Source organism: Lissotriton vulgaris, chromosome 4_1 (assembly GCF_964263255.1).
Source record: "Lissotriton vulgaris chromosome 4_1, aLisVul1.2, whole genome shotgun sequence".
Lineage (NCBI taxonomy): Eukaryota > Metazoa > Chordata > Amphibia > Caudata > Salamandridae > Lissotriton > Lissotriton vulgaris.
Genome location: NC_141691.1, coordinates 2062916081 through 2062939044, shown reverse-complemented (window position 1 = coordinate 2062939044; position 22964 = coordinate 2062916081). Strand labels below are relative to the sequence as shown.

Genomic DNA, 22964 nt, shown 5'->3' with positions numbered 1-22964 from the left:
GAGGCGCTGCTGATGGAGCCCAGGGAGGTGCTGCTGATGGAGCCATGGGAGGTGCTGCTGATGGAGCCCAGGGAGGCGCTGCTGATGGAGCCCAGGGAGGTGCTGCTGATGGAGCCCAGGGAGGCGCTGCTGATGGAGCCCAGGGAGGCGCTGCTGATGGAGCCTGGGAGGGGCTGCTGATGGAGCCCAGGGAGGCGCTGCTGATGGAGCCCAGGGAGGCGCTGCTGATGGAGCCCAGGGAGGCTCTGCTGATGGAGCCCAGGGAGGCGCTGCTGATGGAGCCCAGGGAGGCGCTGCTGGTGGAGCCCGGGGAGGTGCTGCTGCTGGAGCCCGGGGAGGTGCTGCTGCTGGAGCCCAGGGAGGCGCTGCTGATGGAGCCCAGGGAGGCGCTGCTGATGGAGCCCAGGGAGGCGCTGCTGGTGGAGCCCGGGGAGGTGCTGCTGCTGGAGCCCGGGGAGGTGCTGCTGCTGGAGCCCGGGGAGGTGCTGCAGATGGAGCCCAGGGAGACGCTGCTGATGGAGCCCAGGGAGACGCTGCTGATGGAGCCCAGGGAGGTGCTGCTGATGGAGCCATGGGAGGTGCTGCTGATGGAGCCCAGGGAGACGCTGCTGATGGAGCCCAGGGATGTGCTGCTGATGGAACCCGGGAAGGCACTGCTGATGGAGCCGGGGAAGGCACTGCTGATGGAGCCGGGGGAGGCGCTGCTGATGGAGCCCAGGGAGACGCTGCTGATGGAGCCCAGGGAGGCGCTGCTGATGGAGCTCAGGGAGGCGCTGCTGATGGAGTCCAGGGAGGCGCTGCTAATGGAGCCCAGGGAGATGCTGCTGATGGAGCCCAGGGAGGCGCTGCTGATGGAGCCCAGGGAGGCGCTGCTGATGGAGCTCAGGGAGGCTCTGCTGATGGAGCCCAGGGAGGCGCTGCTGATGGAGCCCAGGGAGGCGCTGCTGATGGAGCCCAGGGAGGCGCTGCTGATGGAGCTCAGGGAGGCGCTGCTGATGGAGCCCAGGGAGGTGCTGCTGATGGAGCCAGGGAGGCGCTGCTGATGGAGCCCAGGGAGGCGCTGCTGATGGAGCCCAGGGAGGCGCTGCCGATGGAGCTCAGGGAGGTGCTGCCGATATAGCCCAGGGAGGTGCTGCTGATGGAGCCGGGGAGGTGCTGCTGGTGGAGCCCAGGGAGGTGCTGCTGATGGAGCCCCAGGAGGCGCTGCTAATGGAGCCCCGGGAGGTGCTGCTGATGGAGCCCAGGGAGTCGCTGCTGATGGAGTCCAGGGAGGCGCTGCTGGTGGAGCCCGGGGAGGTGCTGCTGGTGGAGCCCGGGGAGGCGCTGCTGATGGAGCCCAGGGAGTTGCTGCTGATGGAGCCCAGGGAGGCGCTCCTGATGGAGCCCAGGGAGGCGCTGCTGATGGAGCCCAGGGAGGCGCTGCTGATGGAGCCCAGGGAGTTGATGGAGCCCAGGGGAGGCGCTGCTGATGGAGCCCAGGGAGGCGCTGCTGATGGAGCCCAGGGAGTTGCTGCTGATGGAGCCAAGAGAGGTGCTGCTGATAGAGCTCAGGGAGGCGCTGCTGATGGAGCTCAGGGAGGCGCTGCTGATGGAGCCCAGGGAGGCGCTGCTGATGGAGCCCAGGGAGGCGCTGCTGATGGAGCCCAGGGAGGCGCTGCTGATGGAGCCCAGGGAGGCGCTGCTGATGGAGCCCAGAGGGGCGCTGCTGATGCAGCTCAGGGAGAGGCTGCTGATGGAGCCCAGGGATGCGCTGCTGATGGAGCCATGGAAGGTGCTGCTGATGGAGCCCAGGGAGGCGCTGCTGATGGAGCCCAGGGAGGCGCTGCTGATGGAGCCCAGGGAGAGGCTGCTGATGGAGCCCAAGGAGGCGCTGCTGGTGGAGCCCGGGGAGGCGCTGCTGGTGGAGCCCGGGGAGGTGCTGCTGAGGGAACCCAGGGAGGTGCTGCTGATGGAGCCCCGGGAGATGCTGCTGATGGAGCTCAGGGAGGTGCTGCTGATTGAGCTCAGGGAGGCACTGCTGATTGAGCTCAGGGAGGCACTGCTGATGGAGCCCAGGGAGTTGCTGCTGATGGAGCCCAGGGAGTTGCTGCTGATGGAGCCCAGGGAGGCGCTGCTGATGGAGCCCAGGGAGTTGCTGCTGATGGAGCCCGGGGAGGCGCTGCTGATGGAGCCCAGGGAGATGCTGCCGATATAGCCCAGGGAGGTGCTGCTGATGGAGCCGGGGAGGTGCTGCTGATGGAGCCCAGGGAGGTGCTGCTGATGGAGCCGGGGAGGTGCTGCTGATGGAGCCCAGGGAGGTGCTGCCGATATAGCCCAGGGAGGGAGCCGGGGAGGTGCTGCTGATGGAGTCCAGGGAGGTGCTGCTGATGGAGCCGGGGAGGTGCTGCTGATGGAGCCCAGAGAGGTGCTGCTGATGGAGCCGGGGAGGTGCTGCGGATGGAGCCCAGGGAGGCGCTGCTGATGGAGCTCAGGGAGGCGCTGCTGATGGAGCTCATGGAGGCGCTGCTGATGGAGCCCAGGGAGGCGCTGCTGATGGAGCCCAGGGAGGCGCTGCTGATGGAGCCCAGGGAGGCGCTGCTGATGGAGCCCAGGGAGGCGCTGCTGGTGGAGCCCGGGAAGGCACTGCTGATGGAGCCCCGGGAGGCGCTGCTGATGGAGCCCCGGGAGGCGCTGCTGATGGAGCCCAGGGAGGCGCTGCTGATGGAGCCGGGGAGGTGCTGCTGATGGAGCCGGGGAGGTGCTGCTGATGGAGCCGGGGAGGTGCTGGGCATGGAGCCCAGGGAGAGGCTGCTGATGGAGCCCAGGGAGGCGCTGCTGATGGAGCCATGGAAGGTGCTGCTGATGGAGCCCAGGGAGGCGCTGCTGATGGAGCCCAGGGAGGCGCTGCTGATGGAGCCCAGGGAGAGGCTGCTGATGGAGCCCAAGGAGGCGCTGCTGGTGGAGCCCGGGGAGGCGCTGCTGGTGGAGCCCGGGGAGGTGCTGCTGAGGGAACCCAGGGAGGTGCTGCTGATGGAGCCCCGGGAGATGCTGCTGATGGAGCTCAGGGAGGTGCTGCTGATTGAGCTCAGGGAGGCACTGCTGATTGAGCTCAGGGAGGCACTGCTGATGGAGCCCAGGGAGTTGCTGCTGATGGAGCCCAGGGAGGCGCTGCTGATGGAGCCCAGGGAGGCGCTGCTGATGGAGCCCAGGGAGTTGCTGCTGATGGAGCCCGGGGAGGCGCTGCTGATGGAGCCCAGGGAGGCGCTCCTGATGGAGCCCAGGGAGGCGCTGCTGATGGAGCCCAGGGAGGCGCTGCTGATGGAGCCCAGGGAAGGCACTGCTGATGGAGCCCGGGAAGGCACTGCTGATGGAGCCCGGGAAGGCGCTGCTGATGGAGCCCATTGAGATGCTGCTGATGGAGCCCGGGGAGGCGCTTCGGATGGAGCCCAGGGAGGCGCTGCTGATGGAGCCCAGGGAGGAGCTGCTGGTGGAGCCCATGGAGGTGCTGCTGATGGAGTCTAGGGAGGCGCTGCTGATGGAGCCCAGGTAGAGGCTGCTAATGGAGCCCAGGGAGGCGCTGCTGGTGGAGCCCAGGGAGGCGCTGCTGATGGAGCCCAGGGAGGCGCTGCTAATGGAGCCCAGGGAGGTGCTGCTGATGGAGCCCAGGGAGGTGCTGCTGATGGAGCCCAGGGAGGCACTGCTGATGGAGCCCAGGGAGGCGCTGCTGATGGAGCCCAGGGAGGCGCTGCTGATGGAGCCCAGGGAGGCGCTGCTGATGGAGCCCAGGGAGGTGCTGCCGATATAGCCCAGGGAGGTGCTGCTGATGGAGCCGGGGAGGTGCTGCTGATGGAGCCCAGGGAGGTGCTGCTGATGGAGCCCAGGGAGGTGCTGCTTATGGAGCCGGGGAGGTGCTGCTGATGGAGCCCAGGGAGGCGCTGCTGATGGAGCCCAGGGAGACGCTGCTGATGGAGCCCAGGGATGCGCTGCTGATGGAGCCCAGGGAGACGCTGCTGATGGAGCCCAGGGATGCGCTGCTGATGGAGCCCAGGGAGGTGCTGCTGATGGAGCCCAGGGAGGTGCTGCTGATGGAGCCATGGGAGGTGCTGCTGATGGAGCCCCGGGAGGTGCTGCTGATGGAGCTCAGGGAGGTGCTGCTGATGGAGCCCAGGGGCGTGCTGCTGATGGAGCCCAGGGAGGTGCTGCTGATGGAGCCCAGGGAGGTGCTGCTGATGAAGCTATGGGAGGCGCTGCTGATGGAGCCCAGGGAGGCGCTGCTGATGGAGCCCAGGGAGGCGCTGCTGATGGAGCCCAGGGAGTTGCTGCTGATGGAGCCCGGGGAGGCGCTGCTGGTGGAGCCCAGGGAGGCGCTGCTGATGGAGCCCAGGGAGGCGCTGCTGATGGAGCCCAGGGAGGCGCTGCTGATGGAGCCCAGGGAGAGGCTGCTGATGGAGCCCAGGGAGTTGCTGCCGATATAGCCCAGGGAGGCGCTGCTGATGGAGCCCAGGGAGGTGCTGCTGATGGAGCCATGGGAGGTGCTGCTGATGGAGCCCAGGGAGGCGCTGCTGATGGAGCCCAGGGAGGTGCTGCTGATGGAGCCCAGGGAGGCGCTGCTGATGGAGCCCAGGGAGGCGCTGCTGATGGAGCCCAGGGAGTTGCTGCTGATGGAGCCCAGGGGAGGCGCTGCTGATGGAGCCCAGGGAGGCGCTGCTGATGGAGCCCAGGGAGTTGCTGCTGATGGAGCCAAGAGAGGTGCTGCTGATAGAGCTCAGGGAGGCGCTGCTGATGGAGCTCAGGGAGGCGCTGCTGATGGAGCCCAGGGAGGCGCTGCTGATGGAGCCCAGGGAGGCGCTGCTGATGGAGCCCAGGGAGGCGCTGCTGATGGAGCCCAGGGAGGCGCTGCTGATGGAGCCCAGAGGGGCGCTGCTGATGCAGCTCAGGGAGAGGCTGCTGATGGAGCCCAGGGAGGCGCTGCTGATGGAGCCATGGAAGGTGCTGCTGATGGAGCCCAGGGAGGCGCTGCTGATGGAGCCCAGGGAGGCGCTGCTGATGGAGCCCAGGGAGAGGCTGCTGATGGAGCCCAAGTGGGCGCTGCAGGTGGAGCCCAGGGAGTTGCTGCTGATGGAGCCCAGGGAGTTGCTGCTGATGGAGCTCAGGGAGGCACTGCTGATTGAGCTCAGGGAGGCACTGCTGATGGAGCCCAGGGAGTTGCTGCTGATGGAGCCCAGGGAGTTGCTGCTGATGGAGCCCAGGGAGGCGCTGCTGATGGAGCCCAGGGAGTTGCTGCTGATGGAGCCCGGGGAGGCGCTGCTGATGGAGCCCAGGGAGATGCTGCCGATATAGTCCAGGGAGGTGCTGCTGATGGAGCCGGGGAGGTGCTGCTGATGGAGCCCAGGGAGGTGCTGCTGATGGAGCCGGGGAGGTGCTGCTGATGGAGCCCAGGGAGGTGCTGCCGATATAGCCCAGGGAGGGAGCCGGGGAGGTGCTGCTGATGGAGTCCAGGGAGGTGCTGCTGATGGAGCCGGGGAGGTGCTGCTGATGGAGCCCAGGGAGGTGCTGCTGATGGAGCCGGGGAGGTGCTGCGGATGGAGCCCAGGGAGGCGCTGCTGATGGAGCTCAGGGAGGCGCTGCTGATGGAGCTCAGGGAGGCGCTGCTGATGGAGCCCAGGGAGGCGCTGCTGATGGAGCCCAGGGAGGCGCTGCTGATGGAGCCCAGGGAGGCGCTGCTGATGGAGCCCAGGGAGGCGCTGCTGATGGAGCCCAGGGAGGCGCTGCTGGTGGAGCCCGGGAAGGCACTGCTGATGGAGCCCCGGGAGGCGCTGCTGATGGAGCCCAGGGAGTTGCTGCTGATGGAGCCCAGGGAGGCGCTGCTGATGGAGCCCAGGAAGTTGCTGCTGATGGAGCCCGGGGAGGCGCTGCTGATGGAGCCCAGGGAGGCGCTGCTGATGGAGCCGGGGAGGTGCTGCTGATGGAGCCGGGGAGGTGCTGCTGATGGAGCCGGGGAGGTGCTGCGCATGGAGCCCAGGGAGGCGCTGCTGATGGAGCCCAGGGAGGCGCTGCTGATGGAGCCCAGGGAGAGGCTGCTGATGGAGCCATGGAAGGTGCTGCTGATGGAGCCCAGGGAGGCGCTGCTGATGGAGCCCAGGGAGGCGCTGCTGATGGAGCCATGGAAGGTGCTGCTGATGGAGCCCAGGGAGGCGCTGCTGATGGAGCCCAGGGAGGCGCTGCTGATGGAGCCCAGAGAGGCGCTGCTGATGGAGCCATGGAAGGTGCTGCTGATGGAGCCCAGGGAGGCGCTGCTGATGGAGCCCAGGGAGGCGCTGCTGATGGAGCCCAGGGAGAGGCTGCTGATGGAGCCCAAGGAGGCGCTGCTGGTGGAGCCCGGGGAGGCGCTGCTGGTGGAGCCCAGAGAGGTGCTGCTGATGGAGCCCAGGGAGGCGCTGCTGAGGGAACCCAGAGAGGTGCTGCTGATGGAGCCCCGGGAGATGCTGCTGATGGAGCTCAGGGAGGTGCTGCTGATTGAGCTCAGGGAGGCACTGCTGATTGAGCTCAGGGAGGCACTGCTGATGGAGCCCAGGGAGGCGCTGCTGATGGAGCCCCGGGAGTTGCTGCTGATGGAGCCCAGGGAGGCGCTGCTGATGGAGCCCAGGGAGTTGCTGCTGATGGAGCCCAGGGAGGCGCTGCTGATGGAGCCCAGGGAGGCGCTGCTGATGGAGCCCAGGGAGTTGCTGCTGATGGAGCCCAGGGAGGCGCTGCTGATGGAGCCCAGGGAGTTGCTGCTGATGGAGCCCAGGGAGGCGCTGCTGATGGAGCCCAGGGAAGGCACTGCTGATGGAGCCCGGGAAGGCGCTGCTGATGGAGCCCAGGGAGGCGCTGCTGATGGAGCCCAGGGAGGCGCTGCTGATGGAGCCCAGGGAGTTGCTGCTGATGGAGCCCAGGGAGGCGCTGCTGATGGAGCCCAGGGAGTTGCTGCTGATGGAGCCCAGGGAGGCGCTGCTGATGGAGCCCAGGGAGTTGCTGCTGATGGAGCCCAGGGAGATGCTGCTGATGGAGCTCAGGGAGGCGCTGCTGATGGAGCCCAGGGAGGCGCTGCTGATGGAGCCGAGGGAGGTGCTGCTGGTGGAGCCCATTGAGATGCTGCTGATGGAGCCCGGGGAGGCGCTTCGGATGGAGCCCAGGGAGGCGCTGCTGATGGAGCCCATGGAGGTGCTGCTGATGGAGTCTAGGGAGGCGCTGCTGATGGAGCCCAGGGAGGCGCTGCTGGTGGAGCCCAGGGAGGCGCTGCTGATGGAGCCCAGGGAGGCGCTGCTGATGGAGCCCAGGGAGGCGCTGCTGATGGAGCCCAGGGAGGTGCTGCCGATATAGCCCAGGGAGGTGCTGCTGATGGAGCCGGGGAGGTGCTGCTGATGGAGCCCAGGGAGGTGCTGCTGATGGAGCCCAGGGAGGCGCTGCTGATGGAGCCCAGGGAGGCGCTGCTGATGGAGCCCAGGGAGGCGCTGCTGATGGAGCCCAGGGAGGCGCTGCTGATGGAGCCCAGGGAGGCGCTGCTGGTGGAGCCCGGGAAGGCACTGCTGATGGAGCCCCGGGAGGCGCTGCTGATGGAGCCCAGGGAGTTGCTGCTGATGGAGCCCAGGGAGGCGCTGCTGATGGAGCCCAGGGAGGCGCTGCTGATGGAGCCGGGGAGGTGCTGCTGAAGGAGCCGGGGAGGTGCTGCTGATGGAGCCGGGGAGGTGCTGCTGATGGAGCCGGGGAGGTGCTGCGCATGGAGCCCAGGGAGAGGCTGCTGATGGAGCCCAGGGAGGCGCTGCTGATGGAGCCATGGAAGGTGCTGCTGATGGAGCCCAGGGAGGCGCTGCTGATGGAGCCCAGGGAGGCGCTGCTGATGGAGCCCAGGGAGGCGCTGCTGATGGAGCCCAGGGAGGCGCTGCTGATGGAGCCCAGGGAGGCGCTGCTGATGGAGCCCAGGGAGGCGCTGCTGATGGAGCCCAGGGAGGCGCTGCTGATGGAGCCCAGGGAGATGCTGCCGATATAGCCCAGGGAGGTGCTGCTGATGGAGCCCCGGGAGATGCTGCTGATGGAGCTCAGGGAGGTGCTGCTGATTGAGCTCAGGGAGGCACTGCTGATTGAGCTCAGGGAGGCACTGCTGATGGAGCCCAGGGAGTTGCTGCTGATGGAGCCCAGGGAGTTGCTGCTGATGGAGCCCAGGGAGGCGCTGCTGATGGAGCCCAGGGAGTTGCTGCTGATGGAGCCCGGGGAGGCGCTGCTGATGGAGCCCAGGGAGGCGCTCCTGATGGACCCCAGGGAGGCGCTGCTGATGGAGCCCAGGGAGGCGCTGCTGATGGAGCCCAGGGAAGGCACTGCTGATGGAGCCCGGGAAGGCGCTGCTGATGGAGCCCAGGGAGGAGCTGCTGGTGGAGCCCATTGAGATGCTGCTGATGGAGCCCGGGGAGGCGCTTCGGATGGAGCCCAGGGAGGCGCTGCTGATGGAGCCCAGGGAGGAGCTGCTGGTGGAGCCCATGGAGGTGCTGCTGATGGAGTCTAGGGAGGCGCTGCTGATGGAGCCCAGGTAGAGGCTGCTGATGGAGCCCAGGGAGGCGCTGCTGATGGAGCCCAGGGAGGCGCTGCTGATGGAGCCCAGGGAGGTGCTGCCGATATAGCCCAGGGAGGTGCTGCTGATGGAGCCGGGGAGGTGCTGCTGATGGAGCCCAGGGAGGTGCTGCTGATGGAGCCCAGGGAGGTGCTGCTTATGGAGCCGGGGAGGTGCTGCTGATGGAGCCCAGGGAGGCGCTGCTGATGGAGCCCAGGGAGACGCTGCTGATGGAGCCCAGGGATGCGCTGCTGATGGAGCCCAGGGAGGTGCTGCTGATGGAGCCCAGGGAGGTGCTGCTGATGGAGCCATGGGAGGTGCTGCTGATGGAGCCCCGGGAGGTGCTGCTGATGGAGCTCAGGGAGGTGCTGCTGATGGAGCCCAGGGGCGTGCTGCTGATGGAGCCCAGGGAGGGGCTGCTGATGGAGCCCAGGGAGGTGCTGCTGATGAAGCCATGGGAGGCGCTGCTGATGAAGCCATGGGAGGCGCTGCTGATGGAGCCCAGGGAGAGGCTGCTGATGGAGCCCAGGGAGTTGCTGCTGATGGAGCCCAGGGAGGCGCTGCTGGTGGAGCCCAGGGAGGCGCTGCTGATGGAGCCCAGGGAGGCGCTGCTGATGGAGCCCAGGGAGGCGCTGCTGATGGAGCCCAGGGAGAGGCTGCTGATGGAGCCCAGGGAGTTGCTGCTGATGGAGCCCAGGGAGGCGCTGCTGATGGAGCCCAGGGAGGCGCTGCTGATGGAGCCCAGGGAGGCGCTGCTGATGGAGCCCAGGGAGGCGCCGCTGATGGAGCCCGGGGAGGCGCTGCTGATGGAGCCCAGGGAGGCACTGCTGATGGAGCCCAGGGAGTTGCTGCTGATGGAGCCCAGGGGAGGCGCTGCTGATGGAGCCCAGGGAGGCGCTGCTGATGGAGCCCAGGGAGTTGCTGCTGATGGAGCCAAGAGAGGTGCTGCTGATAGAGCTCAGGGAGGCGCTGCTGATGGAGCTCAGGGAGGCGCTGCTGATGGAGCCCAGGGAGGCGCTGCTGATGGAGCCCAGGGAGGCGCTGCTGATGGAGCCCAGGGAGGCGCTGCTGATGGAGCCCAGGGAGGCGCTGCTGATGGAGCCCAGAGGGGCGCTGCTGATGCAGCTCAGGGAGAGGCTGCTGATGGAGCCCAGGGAGGCGCTGCTGATGGAGCCATGGAAGGTGCTGCTGATGGAGCCCAGGGAGGCGCTGCTGATGGAGCCCAGGGAGGCGCTGCTGATGGAGCCCAGGGAGAGGCTGCTGATGGAGCCCAAGGAGGCGCTGCTGGTGGAGCCCGGGGAGGCGCTGCTGGTGGAGCCCGGGGAGGTGCTGCTGAGGGAACCCAGGGAGGTGCTGCTGATGGAGCCCCGGGAGATGCTGCTGATGGAGCTCAGGGAGGTGCTGCTGATTGAGCTCAGGGAGGCACTGCTGATTGAGCTCAGGGAGGCACTGCTGATGGAGCCCAGGGAGTTGCTGCTGATGGAGCCCAGGGAGTTGCTGCTGATGGAGCCCAGGGAGGCGCTGCTGATGGAGCCCAGGGAGTTGCTGCTGATGGAGCCCGGGGAGGCGCTGCTGATGGAGCCCAGGGAGATGCTGCCGATATAGCCCAGGGAGGTGCTGCTGATGGAGCCGGGGAGGTGCTGCTGATGGAGCCCAGGGAGGTGCTGCTGATGGAGCCGGGGAGGTGCTGCTGATGGAGCCCAGGGAGGTGCTGCCGATATAGCCCAGGGAGGGAGCCGGGGAGGTGCTGCTGATGGAGTCCAGGGAGGTGCTGCTGATGGAGCCGGGGAGGTGCTGCTGATGGAGCCCAGGGAGGTGCTGCTGATGGAGCCGGGGAGGTGCTGCGGATGGAGCCCAGGGAGGCGCTGCTGATGGAGCTCAGGGAGGCGCTGCTGATGGAGCTCAGGGAGGCGCTGCTGATGGAGCCCAGGGAGGCGCTGCTGATGGAGCCCAGGGAGGCGCTGCTGATGGAGCCCAGGGAGGCGCTGCTGATGGAGCCCAGGGAGGCGCTGCTGATGGAGCCCAGGGAGGCGCTGCTGGTGGAGCCCGGGAAGGCACTGCTGATGGAGCCCCGGGAGGCGCTGCTGATGGAGCCCAGGGAGTTGCTGCTGATGGAGCCTAGGGAGGCGCTGCTGATGGAGCCCAGGAAGTTGCTGCTGATGGAGCCCGGGGAGGCGCTGCTGATGGAGCCCAGGGAGGCGATGCTGATGGAGCCGGGGAGGTGCTGCTGATGGAGCCGGGGAGGTGCTGCTGATGGAGCCGGGGAGGTGCTGCGCATGGAGCCCAGGGAGAGGCTGCTGATGGAGCCCAGGGAGGCGCTGCTGATGGAGCCGGGGAGGCGCTGCTGATGGAGCCATGGAAGGTGCTGCTGATGGAGCCCAGGGAGGCGCTGCTGATGGAGCCCAGGGAGGCGCTGCTGATGGAGCCCAGGGAGAGGCTGCTGATGGAGCCCAAGGAGGCGCTGCTGGTGGAGCCCGGGGAGGCGCTGCTGGTGGAGCCCGGGGAGGTGCTGCTGAGGGAACCCAGGGAGGTGCTGCTGATGGAGCCCCGGGAGATGCTGCTGATGGAGCTCAGGGAGGTGCTGCTGATTGAGCTCAGGGAGGCACTGCTGATTGAGCTCAGGGAGGCACTGCTGATGGAGCCCAGGGAGTTGCTGCTGATGGAGCCCAGGGAGTTGCTGCTGATGGAGCCCAGGGAGGCGCTGCTGATGGAGCCCAGGGAGTTGCTGCTGATGGAGCCCGGGGAGGCGCTGCTGATGGAGCCCAGGGAGATGCTGCCGATATAGCCCAGGGAGGTGCTGCTGATGGAGCCGGGGAGGTGCTGCTGATGGAGCCCAGGGAGGTGCTGCTGATGGAGCCGGGGAGGTGCTGCTGATGGAGCCCAGGGAGGTGCTGCCGATATAGCCCAGGGATGGAGCCAGGGAGGTGCTGCTGATGGAGTCCAGGGAGGTGCTGCTGATGGAGCCGGGGAGGTGCTGCTGATGGAGCCCAGGGAGGTGCTGCTGATGGAGCCGGGGAGGTGCTGCGGATGGAGCCCAGGGAGGCGCTGCTGATGGAGCCCAGGGAGGCGCTGCTGATGGAGCCCAGGGAGGCGCTGCTGATGGAGCCCAGGGAGGCGCTGCTGATGGAGCCCAGGGAGGTGCTGTTGATGGAGCCCAGGGAGTTGCTGGTGATGGAGCCAAGAGAGGTGCTGCTGATGGAGCTCAGGGAGGCGCTGCTGATGGAGCTCAGGGAGGCGCTGCTGATGGAGCCCAGGGAGGCGCTGCTGATGGAGCCCAGGGAGGCGCTGCTGATGGAGCCCAGGGAGGCGCTGCTGATGGAGCCCAGGGAGGCGCTGCTGATGGAGCCCAGGGAGTTGCTGCTGATGGAGCCCAGGGAGGCGCTGCTGATGGAGCCCAGGGAGTTGCTGCTGATGGAGCCCGGGGAGGCGCTGCTGATGGAGCCCAGGGAGGCGCTGCTGATGGAGCCGGGGAGGTGCTGCTGATGGAGCCGGGGAGGTGCTGCGGATTGAGCCCAGGGAGAGGCTGCTGATGGAGCCCAGGGAGGCGCTGCTGATGGAGCCCAGGGAGACGCTGCTGATGGAGCCCAGGGAGGCGCTGCTGATGGAGCCCAGGGAGGCGCTGCTGATGGAGCCCAGGGAGATGCTGCTGATATAGCCCAGGGAGGTGCTGCTGATGGAGACGGGGAGGTGCTGCTGATGGAGCCGGGGAGGTGCTGCGGATGGAGCCCAGGGAGAGGCTGCTGATGGAGCCCAGGGAGGCGCTGCTGATGGAGCCCAGGGAGGCGCTGCTGATGGAGCCCAGGGAGGCGCTGCTGATGGAGCCCAGGGAGGCGCTGCTGATGGAGCCCAGGGAGGCGCTGCTGATGGAGCCCAGGGAGGCGCTGCTGATGGAGCCCAGGGAGAGGCTGCTGATGGAGCCCAGGGAGGCGCTGCTGATGGAGCCCGGGGAGGCACTGCTGGTGGAGCCCAGGGAGGCGCTGCTGATGGAGCCCAGGGAGGTGCTGCTGATGGAGCCCAGGGAGGCGGTGCTGATGGAGCCCAGGGAGGCGCTGATGATGGAGCCCAGGGAGGCGCTGCTGATGGAGCCCAGGGAGGCGCTGCTGATGGAGCCCAGGGAGGTGCTGCAGAGGGAGCCGGGGAGGTGCTGCTGATGGAGCCTTGGGAGGCGCTGCTGATGGAGCCCAGGGAGGCGCTGCTGAGGGAGCCCAGGGAGGCGCTGCTGAGGGAGCCCAGGGGAGGCGCTGCTGATGGAGCCCAGGGAGGTGCTGCAGAGGGAGCCTGGGGAGGTGCTGCTGATGGAGCCCAGGGAGGCGCTGCTGGTGGAGCCCGGGGAGGCGCAGCTGATGGAGCCCAGGGAGGCGCTGCTGATGGAGCCCAGGGAGGTGCTGCTGATGGAGCCCAGGGAGAGGCTGCTGCTGGAGCCCAGGGAGGCGCTGCTGATGGAGCCCAGGGAGGCGCTGCTGATGGAGCCCGGGAGGGGCTGCTGATGGAGCCCAGGGAGGCGCTGCTGATGGAGCCCAGGGAGGCGCTGCTGATGGAGCCCAGGGAGGCGCTGCTGATGGAGCTCAGGGAGGCGCTGCTGATGGAGCCCAGCGAGGCGCTGCTGATGGAGCCCAGGGAGGCGCTGCTGAGGGAGCCCGGGGAGGTGCTGCTGATGGAGCCCAGGGAGGCGCTGCTGATGGAGCCCGGGGAGGCGCTGCTGATGGAGCCGGAGAGGTGCTGCTGATGGAGCCCAGAGAGGTGCTGCTGATGGAGCCCAGGGAGGTGCTGCAGAGGGAGCCTGGGGAGGTGCTGCTGAGGGAGCCTGGGGAGGTGCTGCTGATGGAGCCCAGGGAGGCGCTGCAGATGGAGCCCAGGGAGGCGCTGCTGATGGAGCCCAGGGAGGCGCTGCTGATGGAGCCCAGGGAGGTGCTGCTGATGGAGCCAGGGGGGTTGCTGCTGATGGAGCCCAGAGAGGTGCTGCTGATGACGACGCACCTTGGTTGATCTCTGCATCTGCCAAACTCTGATGAGGCCCAGACTCAGTTACTCCTGGCAGGGGTCTCAGTGGCTTTGGCATGTTGTGAGTAATCCCTGCTCTTCTACTCCTTACAATTACAATAAAACCTCTGAAGTGGCGGGTAAAACACAACACTTTTTTGCTCTTAATAAATTGGGTGCACAGTTTGAAATGTGAGGAATAAGACATGACAGACATTAGGACTGTGATGACACATCTTGCAGAATGACACCATGGCAACATCGCAAGTCTTAACATCTTGATCAGCTCGGCATATCTTGCACCACAACATTGTTGTCAAAATATATTCATCATGGCAATTATATTATTTTACTTAAAATGTGGCATATCGGGAATTTACAAGAGTGACGTCAAATAACCAGGGAGAGAGAGCCAGCAATGATACAAGCACATCACAGCCCTCCCAGCAAAAGAAGACGCCATGATGTGAGCACCCCTCGAAGGCAGCAGTTACCAGCACGTAGCCCACAGCAAGGTGAGTTTTGAATAATTTCAATTCCAGGTGCCATAAACTTGCCAATAATCTTTGTTTTTAGCACATTTATGGTGAAATTAAAATCTTCTGCTGTGAAGAATCTTAGGGATGGGTGGGCGGGAATTTGCTGCTTTGACTCTAACGGGAACAGAGACAAAGAGGGCTCAGTGAGGGTTGTTCGGGCCTATAAACCTCGTGTCCCTTCCTGCCAAGGACCACCCCCCTGGTTGTGCACCGGTGGTTCAGGCCACTCTCCCTCCTTTCGAAGGGAAGAGTCCCTTCATAGCGGACAATCTACAGTCAATCCAAATCAAACTAGAAAGTAGCCTGTTTGGGGGCGCTTGACCCAGTAGGGGAAATCCTCTCAGCCAATCTCCTCCTGGGTGCAATGAAAGCTATGGGCCCGTGTGTTCAACCCCTCCTCGGGCGGCTAAGGCCCTCGCCTCGCTAATCACTGGTGCGGGCTGCATTCCTGGCAGGGTTCTCGGTGGCTGCTCTAGAGAGTTGTGTCTAGAATCCCTGCTCCTCCTCACCCTGGTGTAGGGGCTCAAGTGTGCAGCCTGTGATCCCAGGACTGTAGCAGATGAACCATGTGCTCCTATGCAGCCTCTTCTCTGGAGCTCACTTGTACAAAGTGTGATTCGAAGACTGTGGCACACACACCGTGTGCTCTTCAGCAGCCAATTCTGTGGGACTGGGACTGCCAGTTTGTGACTACTGATCCCTGGGCTGCAAGAGCAATACCTTGTGCTTTTCTGCACAGGGGGGTCACGGCATGAGACCTGTCATCCCTGCACAAACACAGACATAAGTTGTACTCCTGGCCCCCTCTCTGCATAGAGCCACAGAACCTACTGAGATCCCGGAACAGATTACGTGTACTCTTGGATCTCTCTCGCTATAGAGCCCGCGGGGCTTGAGATCCCTGAACACTCACAGACACACTGTGCACTTCTGCATCTCCTCCGCTACAGAGCCCACAGCCCCCCTCGAGGTCCCAGAACACTCACAGACACACTGTGTTCTCTTGGGCCTCCTTCTCTATTGAGCAGGTTGAACCGCTTTCAACCTCCAATCACGCACAGTGCTTGAAATCCTGAGACACACACACCATACACGCTTGGAGCACCTTCGTAATAGATCCCAGACCATTGCTCATGGTACCATGAAGTCCTCATTGACAAAAGTCTTTGGCCTTCTTCCCAATCAAGCTCATAGAAACACTCAGGATCCCTGGACACTCACAGACATTCAGTGTACTCTTGGGCATCCTTCAGATTCACCTATGAGACTCGAGGTGTGGGATGTGTGATTCCAGGTCTATGACAATCAAACCTTGTTCTCTTCTGCAGCCTCTTCTATGGGACTCGGGGTGCGAGCCTTTTGCGCCCCAGGCTGTGGCACACGTGCCTTTCTGCCATTGAGCTGCCTTTTTCTGCAGTCCTAGGAATGCAATGATCGCTGAACTCCTGCACCTTATGTTCTTTTGCAGCCTCCTGCAGGAACTCCCAAAGTGTCTCTTCATATATGAATCCTGAACACTCACACACAAACCTTGTGATCTTTGTCACCCCTCTCTATGGAATCTTAGGAGTGCCTTGTATTTCTAGTCATCTAAGCACCAAACGTGTCATCCTTTGCAGCCTTCTTCATGGGATTCAGGAAGTGATGTCACTGGTAAACACTGAACACCCACAGACACACTTTGGACACTTCTGCAGCATCTTCTGTGGGGCTCAAGGTGTGAGAGATGTGACCACAGAGCTGTGACAGACATACCATCCCTTGTTATCTTGTTATGCTCATTCTCTGGAGTACACACTGTGTGCTCTTGTGCAGAATAGTCTATGGAGACCGTGCAGTGCAATGAGTGATCTGTGAATTCCTCCAGACCAACTCTGTGCCCCTGGGCAGAATTCCCCATGGAGCCCTTAGCAAGCAATTAGCTATGTCTGAACTGATACAGACACCCCTTGTAAATCTTCAGCTCCTTCTACGGGTCTCAATGTGTGGGACTTGTGACCCTAGAGCTGGGACACCTTTCTACTCCTGTACCTCCCAATGTAGTCCTATTTTTTATCTGGTGACCATTAGGGATAATGCCTGCCGCCCTGTTATAGCGCATAGCTCACTTCACAGCGCTTGGTATCGTTTTTGCTATCGTTATTGCTTGCATTACTTTAATACTGTCATTAACTGCATAGCGGCTGATTAGATTATTGGCGAAGCGTTTCTTTGCCTACTTTATATCAATTTTAATTTGACTCAAGCTCCGGCTGTGCCCCAGTTTCGATTTCTTACCGGGCGGCCATTTCAGTTTGTTTTTACTTTTTGCCGTGTCTCCTCCTAGACCCCGCCTCCCAGCTGACCCTCCCACACACTGTTACACTACACTCGCCCCGTCCTCTCTTTCCCTGTGACCGTCTGGATTCCCTCCATTACGGTCGCTCCCCTAGCACTCTGCTCACAAAACGGAAGCCTTCTCCTCGCTGCCTGCCGAGCCTGCCCTGATACCTGCTGCCTGCCGCCCTGTTATAGCGCATAGCTCACTTCACAGCGCTTGGTATCGTTTTTGCTATCGTTATTGCTTGCATTACTTTAATACTGTCATTAACTGCATAGCGGCTGATTAGATTATTGGCGAAGCGTTTCTTTGCCTACTTTATATCAATTTTAATTTGACTCAAGCTCCGGCTGTGCCCCAGTTTCGATTTCTTACCGGGCGGCCATTTCAGTTTGTTTTTACTTTTTGCCGTGTCTCCTCCTAGACCCCGCCTCCCAGCTGACCCTCCCACACACTGTTACACTACACTCGCCCCGTCCTCTCTTTCCCTGTGACCGTCTGGATTCCCTCCATTACGGTCGCTCCCCCAGCACTCTGCTCACAAAATGGAAGCCTTCTCCTCGCTGCCTGCCGAGCCTGCCCTGATACCTACTGCCTGCCGCCCTGTTATAGCGCATAGCTCACTTCACAGCGCTTGGTATCGTTTTTGCTATCGTTATTGCTTGCATTATTTTAATACTGTCATTAACTGCATAGCGGCTGATTAGATTATTGGCGAAGCGTTTCTTTGCCTACTTTATATCAATTTTAATTTGACTCAAGCTCCGGCTGTGCCCCAGTTTCGATTTCTTACCGGGCGGCCATTTCAGTTTGTTTTTACTTTTTGCCGTGTCTCCTCCTAGACCCGCCTCCCAGCTGACCCTCCCACGCTCCGCCCCCCTCCACTCTCCATTTATGTCAGATGCCCCTACGCGCAGCGTCCACGCGCTGCGTCCGCGCCGAAGGTGCGCCAAAGGTAAGCCCGTCTACGCCCGTCCGCGCCTGGACCGCGCCCAGCGCCATACCCCCTGGCCCCCGTTCCACCCACCCCACCCGCATCACATACGACGCCACCACCCTCTTAGCCCTAAACCCCGGCCATCTCCCCAACTGCGTCCAAGCCTCTCCTGGACACATCCATGGACCCTTCTCTTGTAACTCCTGCAAGTTCGACGGCACTAAGAACAACTCCTCATCCTCGACACAAAACAGTTCTCTGACACAAACCACCTAAAATGCATCCTGCTCAACACCCGCTCGGTCCAGAGGCACGCCATCGACCTCTGGAATCTACTTGACACCATCTCTCCAGACGTCGCCTTCCTAACAGAAACATGGATGAACGCCACATCAGCCCCAGACATCACCATTGCCATCCCGGAAGGCTACAAGATCATCCGTAAGGACCGCACCGACCAAACAGGAGGAGGCATCGCTATCGTCCATAAGAAATCCATCCGCATCTCAACCAGCTCTGACGTCAATCTCGCTAACGCAGAACACCTTCACTTCCAGATCCACATCGACCCCAAGACCACACTCAGAGGCACCCTCCTCTACAGGCCACCAGGACCCCGTGCACAATTCGGTGAAGACATCACGGACTTTATCACCCCACACGCCCTCCCCTCCGAGGATTACATTCTTCTGGGAGACCTCAACTTTCACCTGGAAAAGAACAACGACCGCAACACCACCACCCTTCTGGACAATCTCGCCAACCTCGGACTCAAACAACTTGTCACTACCCCCACCCACACTGCAGGTCACACACTCGACCCTATCTTCACCTCCAGCAAACATGTCTCCTTCAGCCACACCACAGCTCTCCTTTGGACGGACCACAGCTGCGTTCACTTTACCTACAATAAGACATCAACCCACAACCATCCTCAACCCACTCTGCGAAGAAACTGGAACAAAATCACTATCGACCAGATCGCCTCATCGCTTCTTCAAAACCCCCCTGCCCACTCCTCAAACCCCGACCAAGCAGCCATTAACCTCACTCAATGGCTATCCAACAGCGCCGACATCCTTGCACCGTTGAAAAAACGTCAAATCAAACTAGGCAGCAAAAAGGCCTCCTGGTTCAACGATGATCTTAAGAAATCTAAGAAACTCTGTCGCTCCCTTGAGAAGGCCTGGAAAAAAGACCCAAACAGCAGCACCAAGGACGCCTTCAAAAACGCCACCCGTATACACCACCAACTGATTCGGACTGCCAAGAAAGACGCTTTCAAGAACCGACTAGATAACAACGGCCACAACAGCAAGGAATTATTCAACATCGTCAAGGAATTTACCAACCCCTCAGCCAACTCCAACGACATCACCCCCTCTCAAGCCCTTTGCAACTCCCTAGCTTCATTCTTCCACAACAAGATCGCAGACATCCACAACAGCTTCGACAACCGACCAGAAGACCAACCCACCCAACCCTCCGCAGGACCTCCACCCCCCTTGAACATCCTCAATGACTGGAACCCAATCTCCACTGAGGACACCATCCGCCTGATGAACTCTATCCACTCAGGATCCCCCACAGACCCATGCCCTCACCACATCTTCAACAAAGCAGACTCCATCATAGCACCGCACCTCAGAGACGTCATCAACTGCTCCCTCAACTCCGCCACCTTCCCGGAAAGCTGGAAACACGCCGAACTCAGCGCCCTTCTGAAAAAACCCACAGCTGACCTCACCGAACTCAAAAACTACCGCCCCATCTCGCTCCTTCCATTCCCGGCCAAAGTCATCGAGAAAGCTGTCAACAACCAGCTCGCCGCCTTCCTCGAAACCAACAAATCCCTCGACTCCTCACAGTCCGGCTTCCGAGCCAAACACAGCACTGAGACCGCACTCATCGCAGCAACAGACGACATTCGAACTCTGCTGGACAATGGAGACACAGTCGCCCTCATCCTCCTCGATCTCTCCGCAGCCTTTGACACAGTTTGTCATAGCACCTTAATACAACGCCTCAGAAACATCGGAATCCAAGGAAAAGCACTGGAATGGATCACCCCGTTCCTTGCCGGAAGAACTCAGAGAGTCCGCCTTCCACCATACAAATCAGAAGCCACCGAAGTCATCTGCGGCGTGCCACAAGGATCTTCACTCAGCCCCACCCTCTTCAACGTATACATGAGCCCCCTCGCGGCCATCGCACGCCAACACAACCTCAACATCATCTCCTACGCTGATGACACGCAACTGATACTATCACTCACCAAAGACCCTAACACCGCCAAAACCAACCTACATGAAGAAATGAAAGAAGTAGCCGAGTGGATGAAGCACAGCCGTCTAAAACTGAACTCAGACAAAACAGAAGTCCTTATCCTAGGTACCTCCCCCTCCACCTGGGATGACTCTTGGTGGCCAGAGGCCCTTGGAAAAGCACCCATGCCGACGAACCACGCACGGAACTTAGGTGTCATCCTGGACTCCTCACTCTCTATGAACAGACAAGTCAACGCCGTCTCATCATCTTGCTTCAATATTCTTCGCATGCTGAAAAAAACATTTCGCTGGATCCCCACCGAAACCAGAAAAACGGTCACCCACGCACTGGTCACGAGCCGCCTGGACTACGGAAACACCCTATACGCCGGTACCACCGCAAAACTCCAGAATAAAGTCCAACGCATCCAGAACGCTTCAGCCAGACTCATACTAGACATCCCGCGTAAAGACCACATCGCTGGCCACCTGAAAAACCTCCACTGGCTCCCCGTTTACAAGAGGATTACTTTCCGCCTCCTAACCCACGCACACAAAGCACTTTACGAACTTGGACCCGAATGCCTCAACTCACAACTTTCCTTCTACACCCCCTCCCGCCAGCTACGATCCTCCAACCAAGCCCTTGCAACTGTACCTCGCATCAACAAAACCACCATGGGAGGCAGATCCTTCTCCTACCTGGCAGCTAAAACCTGGAACTCACTTCCCACTCACCTTCGCCTCACTCAGAACCACCTAACATTCAGAAAGCAACTTAAAACCTGGATATTCGACAAGTAATTCCCCACCCTTCCTCAAGCGCCTTGAGACCCTCTGGGTATGTAGCGCGCTATATAAATCACTTGACTTGACTAATTTGTGATTCCACGACAACCTTACAAGAAAGAGACTCAGAGCAGCACTGCAAGCCGTTTGGCTGCGCCGCACTGAGTCACTTTCAAAGCACAGGGATGCGTCATATTCACAATAATATGTCGCATCCATGTGCTTTGCACATAATTGGCTGCCATGCGCCATTGCAGGCACCCTTCCACCATGGTGCAAGGGGGCTTATGTTGTGGGGAGATTGTGGGAAAGGACACCGTCCTGCATAAAAACAATCACACGGGGTGTTTGCCTCTTTCTATGTGTGCTACAGAATGCAGCACGCATAGAAAGAGGAAAAATCGAGGAGAAATGAAAACATCATTGCGCCTCCCTCTGGGCCCCTGGGGAGGTGTAGGTTTCTGATGCATTCCAAGGTTTACGAAAGGTTGTGAATCTGGGAATGGGGCAGAATCCATGCGTGTTGCGTGGGAACACACACAGCAACACCAATGGAACGCCCCCTTCACGCATAGTGCTACATGATAAGGGACGTATTTACAATAGGGTGACCAACCGGCTGTAAATTTCACGGACCGTCCATCCTTTTAGTATGATGTCCACATGGCGTCTGTAATTTGGGGATCCCAAATTAAGGACGCCTTACAGACATCATACTAAAATCGAAATGGGAAATCTCAGAAAGGAATGCTGTTTCCCATGCGAGAGCCGCCGTGAGTTAAAAAGATTTCACTCGGGCCTCTCGTTCTTATCTTTTAAACTGAAGAGGCTGCCTGCAGCCGCCCCTCCCGGACCTCCCTCGTGCAGACTGTGGAGGGGCCATTGTCAGTCTGAGACTCCAGCTGATTGTCATTCTATAAGTGCTAATGGGCCCAATTGCAGTGACAGCATGTGGGGTGCCTTCTCCTGCATGGGACCAGGGCAAAGCATTCTGCTTTTGTCTAGGCGCCATGCTGGAGAAAATACAAATAAAATAACTAACAGCGTTTTCACTGTACATTTAAAAGACAGATTTCAACATACAAATACAAAAACACTATTTATTAATATCTATTGTTGCTAGCACAAATCTTGATTGGCGAAAGGGCCCGATGTCGCTTTGCAAAGCTGCACGCATACTGAAAAACTGTGACGTGCATGATTGGTGCAACCTTATATAAACTTATTTTGACTTGTATTTATTTTGTTGTCTATTTACTTACTTATATATTATTGTGCCACCTCCTCTGATATGTCTGTAAAACTTATGTTTTGTCCCAAATTTCTGTCCTGAATTTTGACCTTCTGTCCTGAATTTTGACCCTTTGTCCTGAATTTTTACACTGACTGTCCTGAATTTGCACCCTGCCAGTTGGTAACCCTAATTTTACAAGGACACAAAAAGCCCTGCAGTGTGGCTTTACATGTCCTTGTAACTATGGGGGAGCAAAATGTGGTGCAAGGGGCTTTTAAATATTTCCCTTGTACTCCTCTGCAGCCTTCCCTTTGAGTCTCAGGGAGCGACTTTACTTGTGATCCCATAACACCCGCACACATACCTTGTACTCCTCTGCAGCCTCCTCGATGGGTCTCACTGAGTGAGATTTATGGTCCTTGGACTCCCGGCAGACCACACATATCAACCTCTCTTCCTCATCACAGAACAGCCTCAGTTTCTCCTCGTGTTGCTCGCACAGATTCTCCCGTGGGGGCTCCACTGGGGGCAGGTGAAGCTGTTTTAACATTTCCACAATGTTTCCGAGTTGCATGTTGGGTCGGAGGCTTCTCCCTGTTGATATTTCTCTGCACTGCGGACAGGGGAAGTTTCCATCTCTCCCCTCCCAGCTCTGAGTGATGCAGGAGCGGCAGAAGTTGTGTCCACAGTCGATAGTCACAGGATCAGTGAAATATTCCAGACAGATGGAACAAGAGGCCTCCTTTTTGAGATTCCTGCCCTGAGCTGCTGCTGCAGCCATGATCCCCGAAATGCAGGAAGGTTAAATTATGTTTCGTTTCTCTGTTTGTGTAAAATGGGAGTGTCTGCGTGTCTCCTCCTCTGTGGACTGGAATCTTCTAGTTCTCTATAAAGTAGGCGTGTCTGTGTGTCTTCTCTTGCTTGTCCCGGACTCCCTAGTCCAGGTTGCACTGAGTTTCTTGCCCTAAATTGCACACCGGTCGCTGCTGAAAAGATGAATAGTCTGAAACACGACTGACATTTTCCTCTGGGTCCACTAAATACGGCCTCGCTAATTGTATTCTAATTGCATGGATAGAGCGCTTACAGCCCCCAACGAGTCATCGCAGCGCTAATGTGAAAGTTCAGCTCTGACTGCAGCAACCCGGGCCTCGGAGAGGCTGGTAAAACACCTCAGACTGGGCGACGGGTGTTTTATTTCTGGGCAGAAGAGGGAGGCAGAGGGATGAGAGAAATACAGGAAATTAAAAGTGAAACCAAGACTTTCACTGAGAAAACAAGGGAAAGCAAAAGGAATACACGGGGGTAAAACAATGCGTGAAGGAATCAAAGGGG

The 22964-nt window shown here is 60.6% G+C and overlaps 1 protein-coding gene across 1 annotated transcript in view; it reads right to left on the bottom strand.

Annotated features, from left to right (window-relative positions):
• The window catches only part of LOC147724984 (E3 ubiquitin-protein ligase TRIM39-like), a 328864-nt gene extending 306332 nt beyond the window's left edge, over positions 1-22532 (bottom strand). The window contains exon 1 of the mRNA XM_086918144.1: positions 21994-22532. Within this exon, the coding sequence (XP_086774270.1) occupies positions 21994-22410 (417 nt within the window). The 5' untranslated portion in view covers positions 22411-22532. The remainder of the gene's footprint in view (positions 1-21993) is intronic.
• Between the last annotated feature and the right edge of the window lie 432 nt (positions 22533-22964).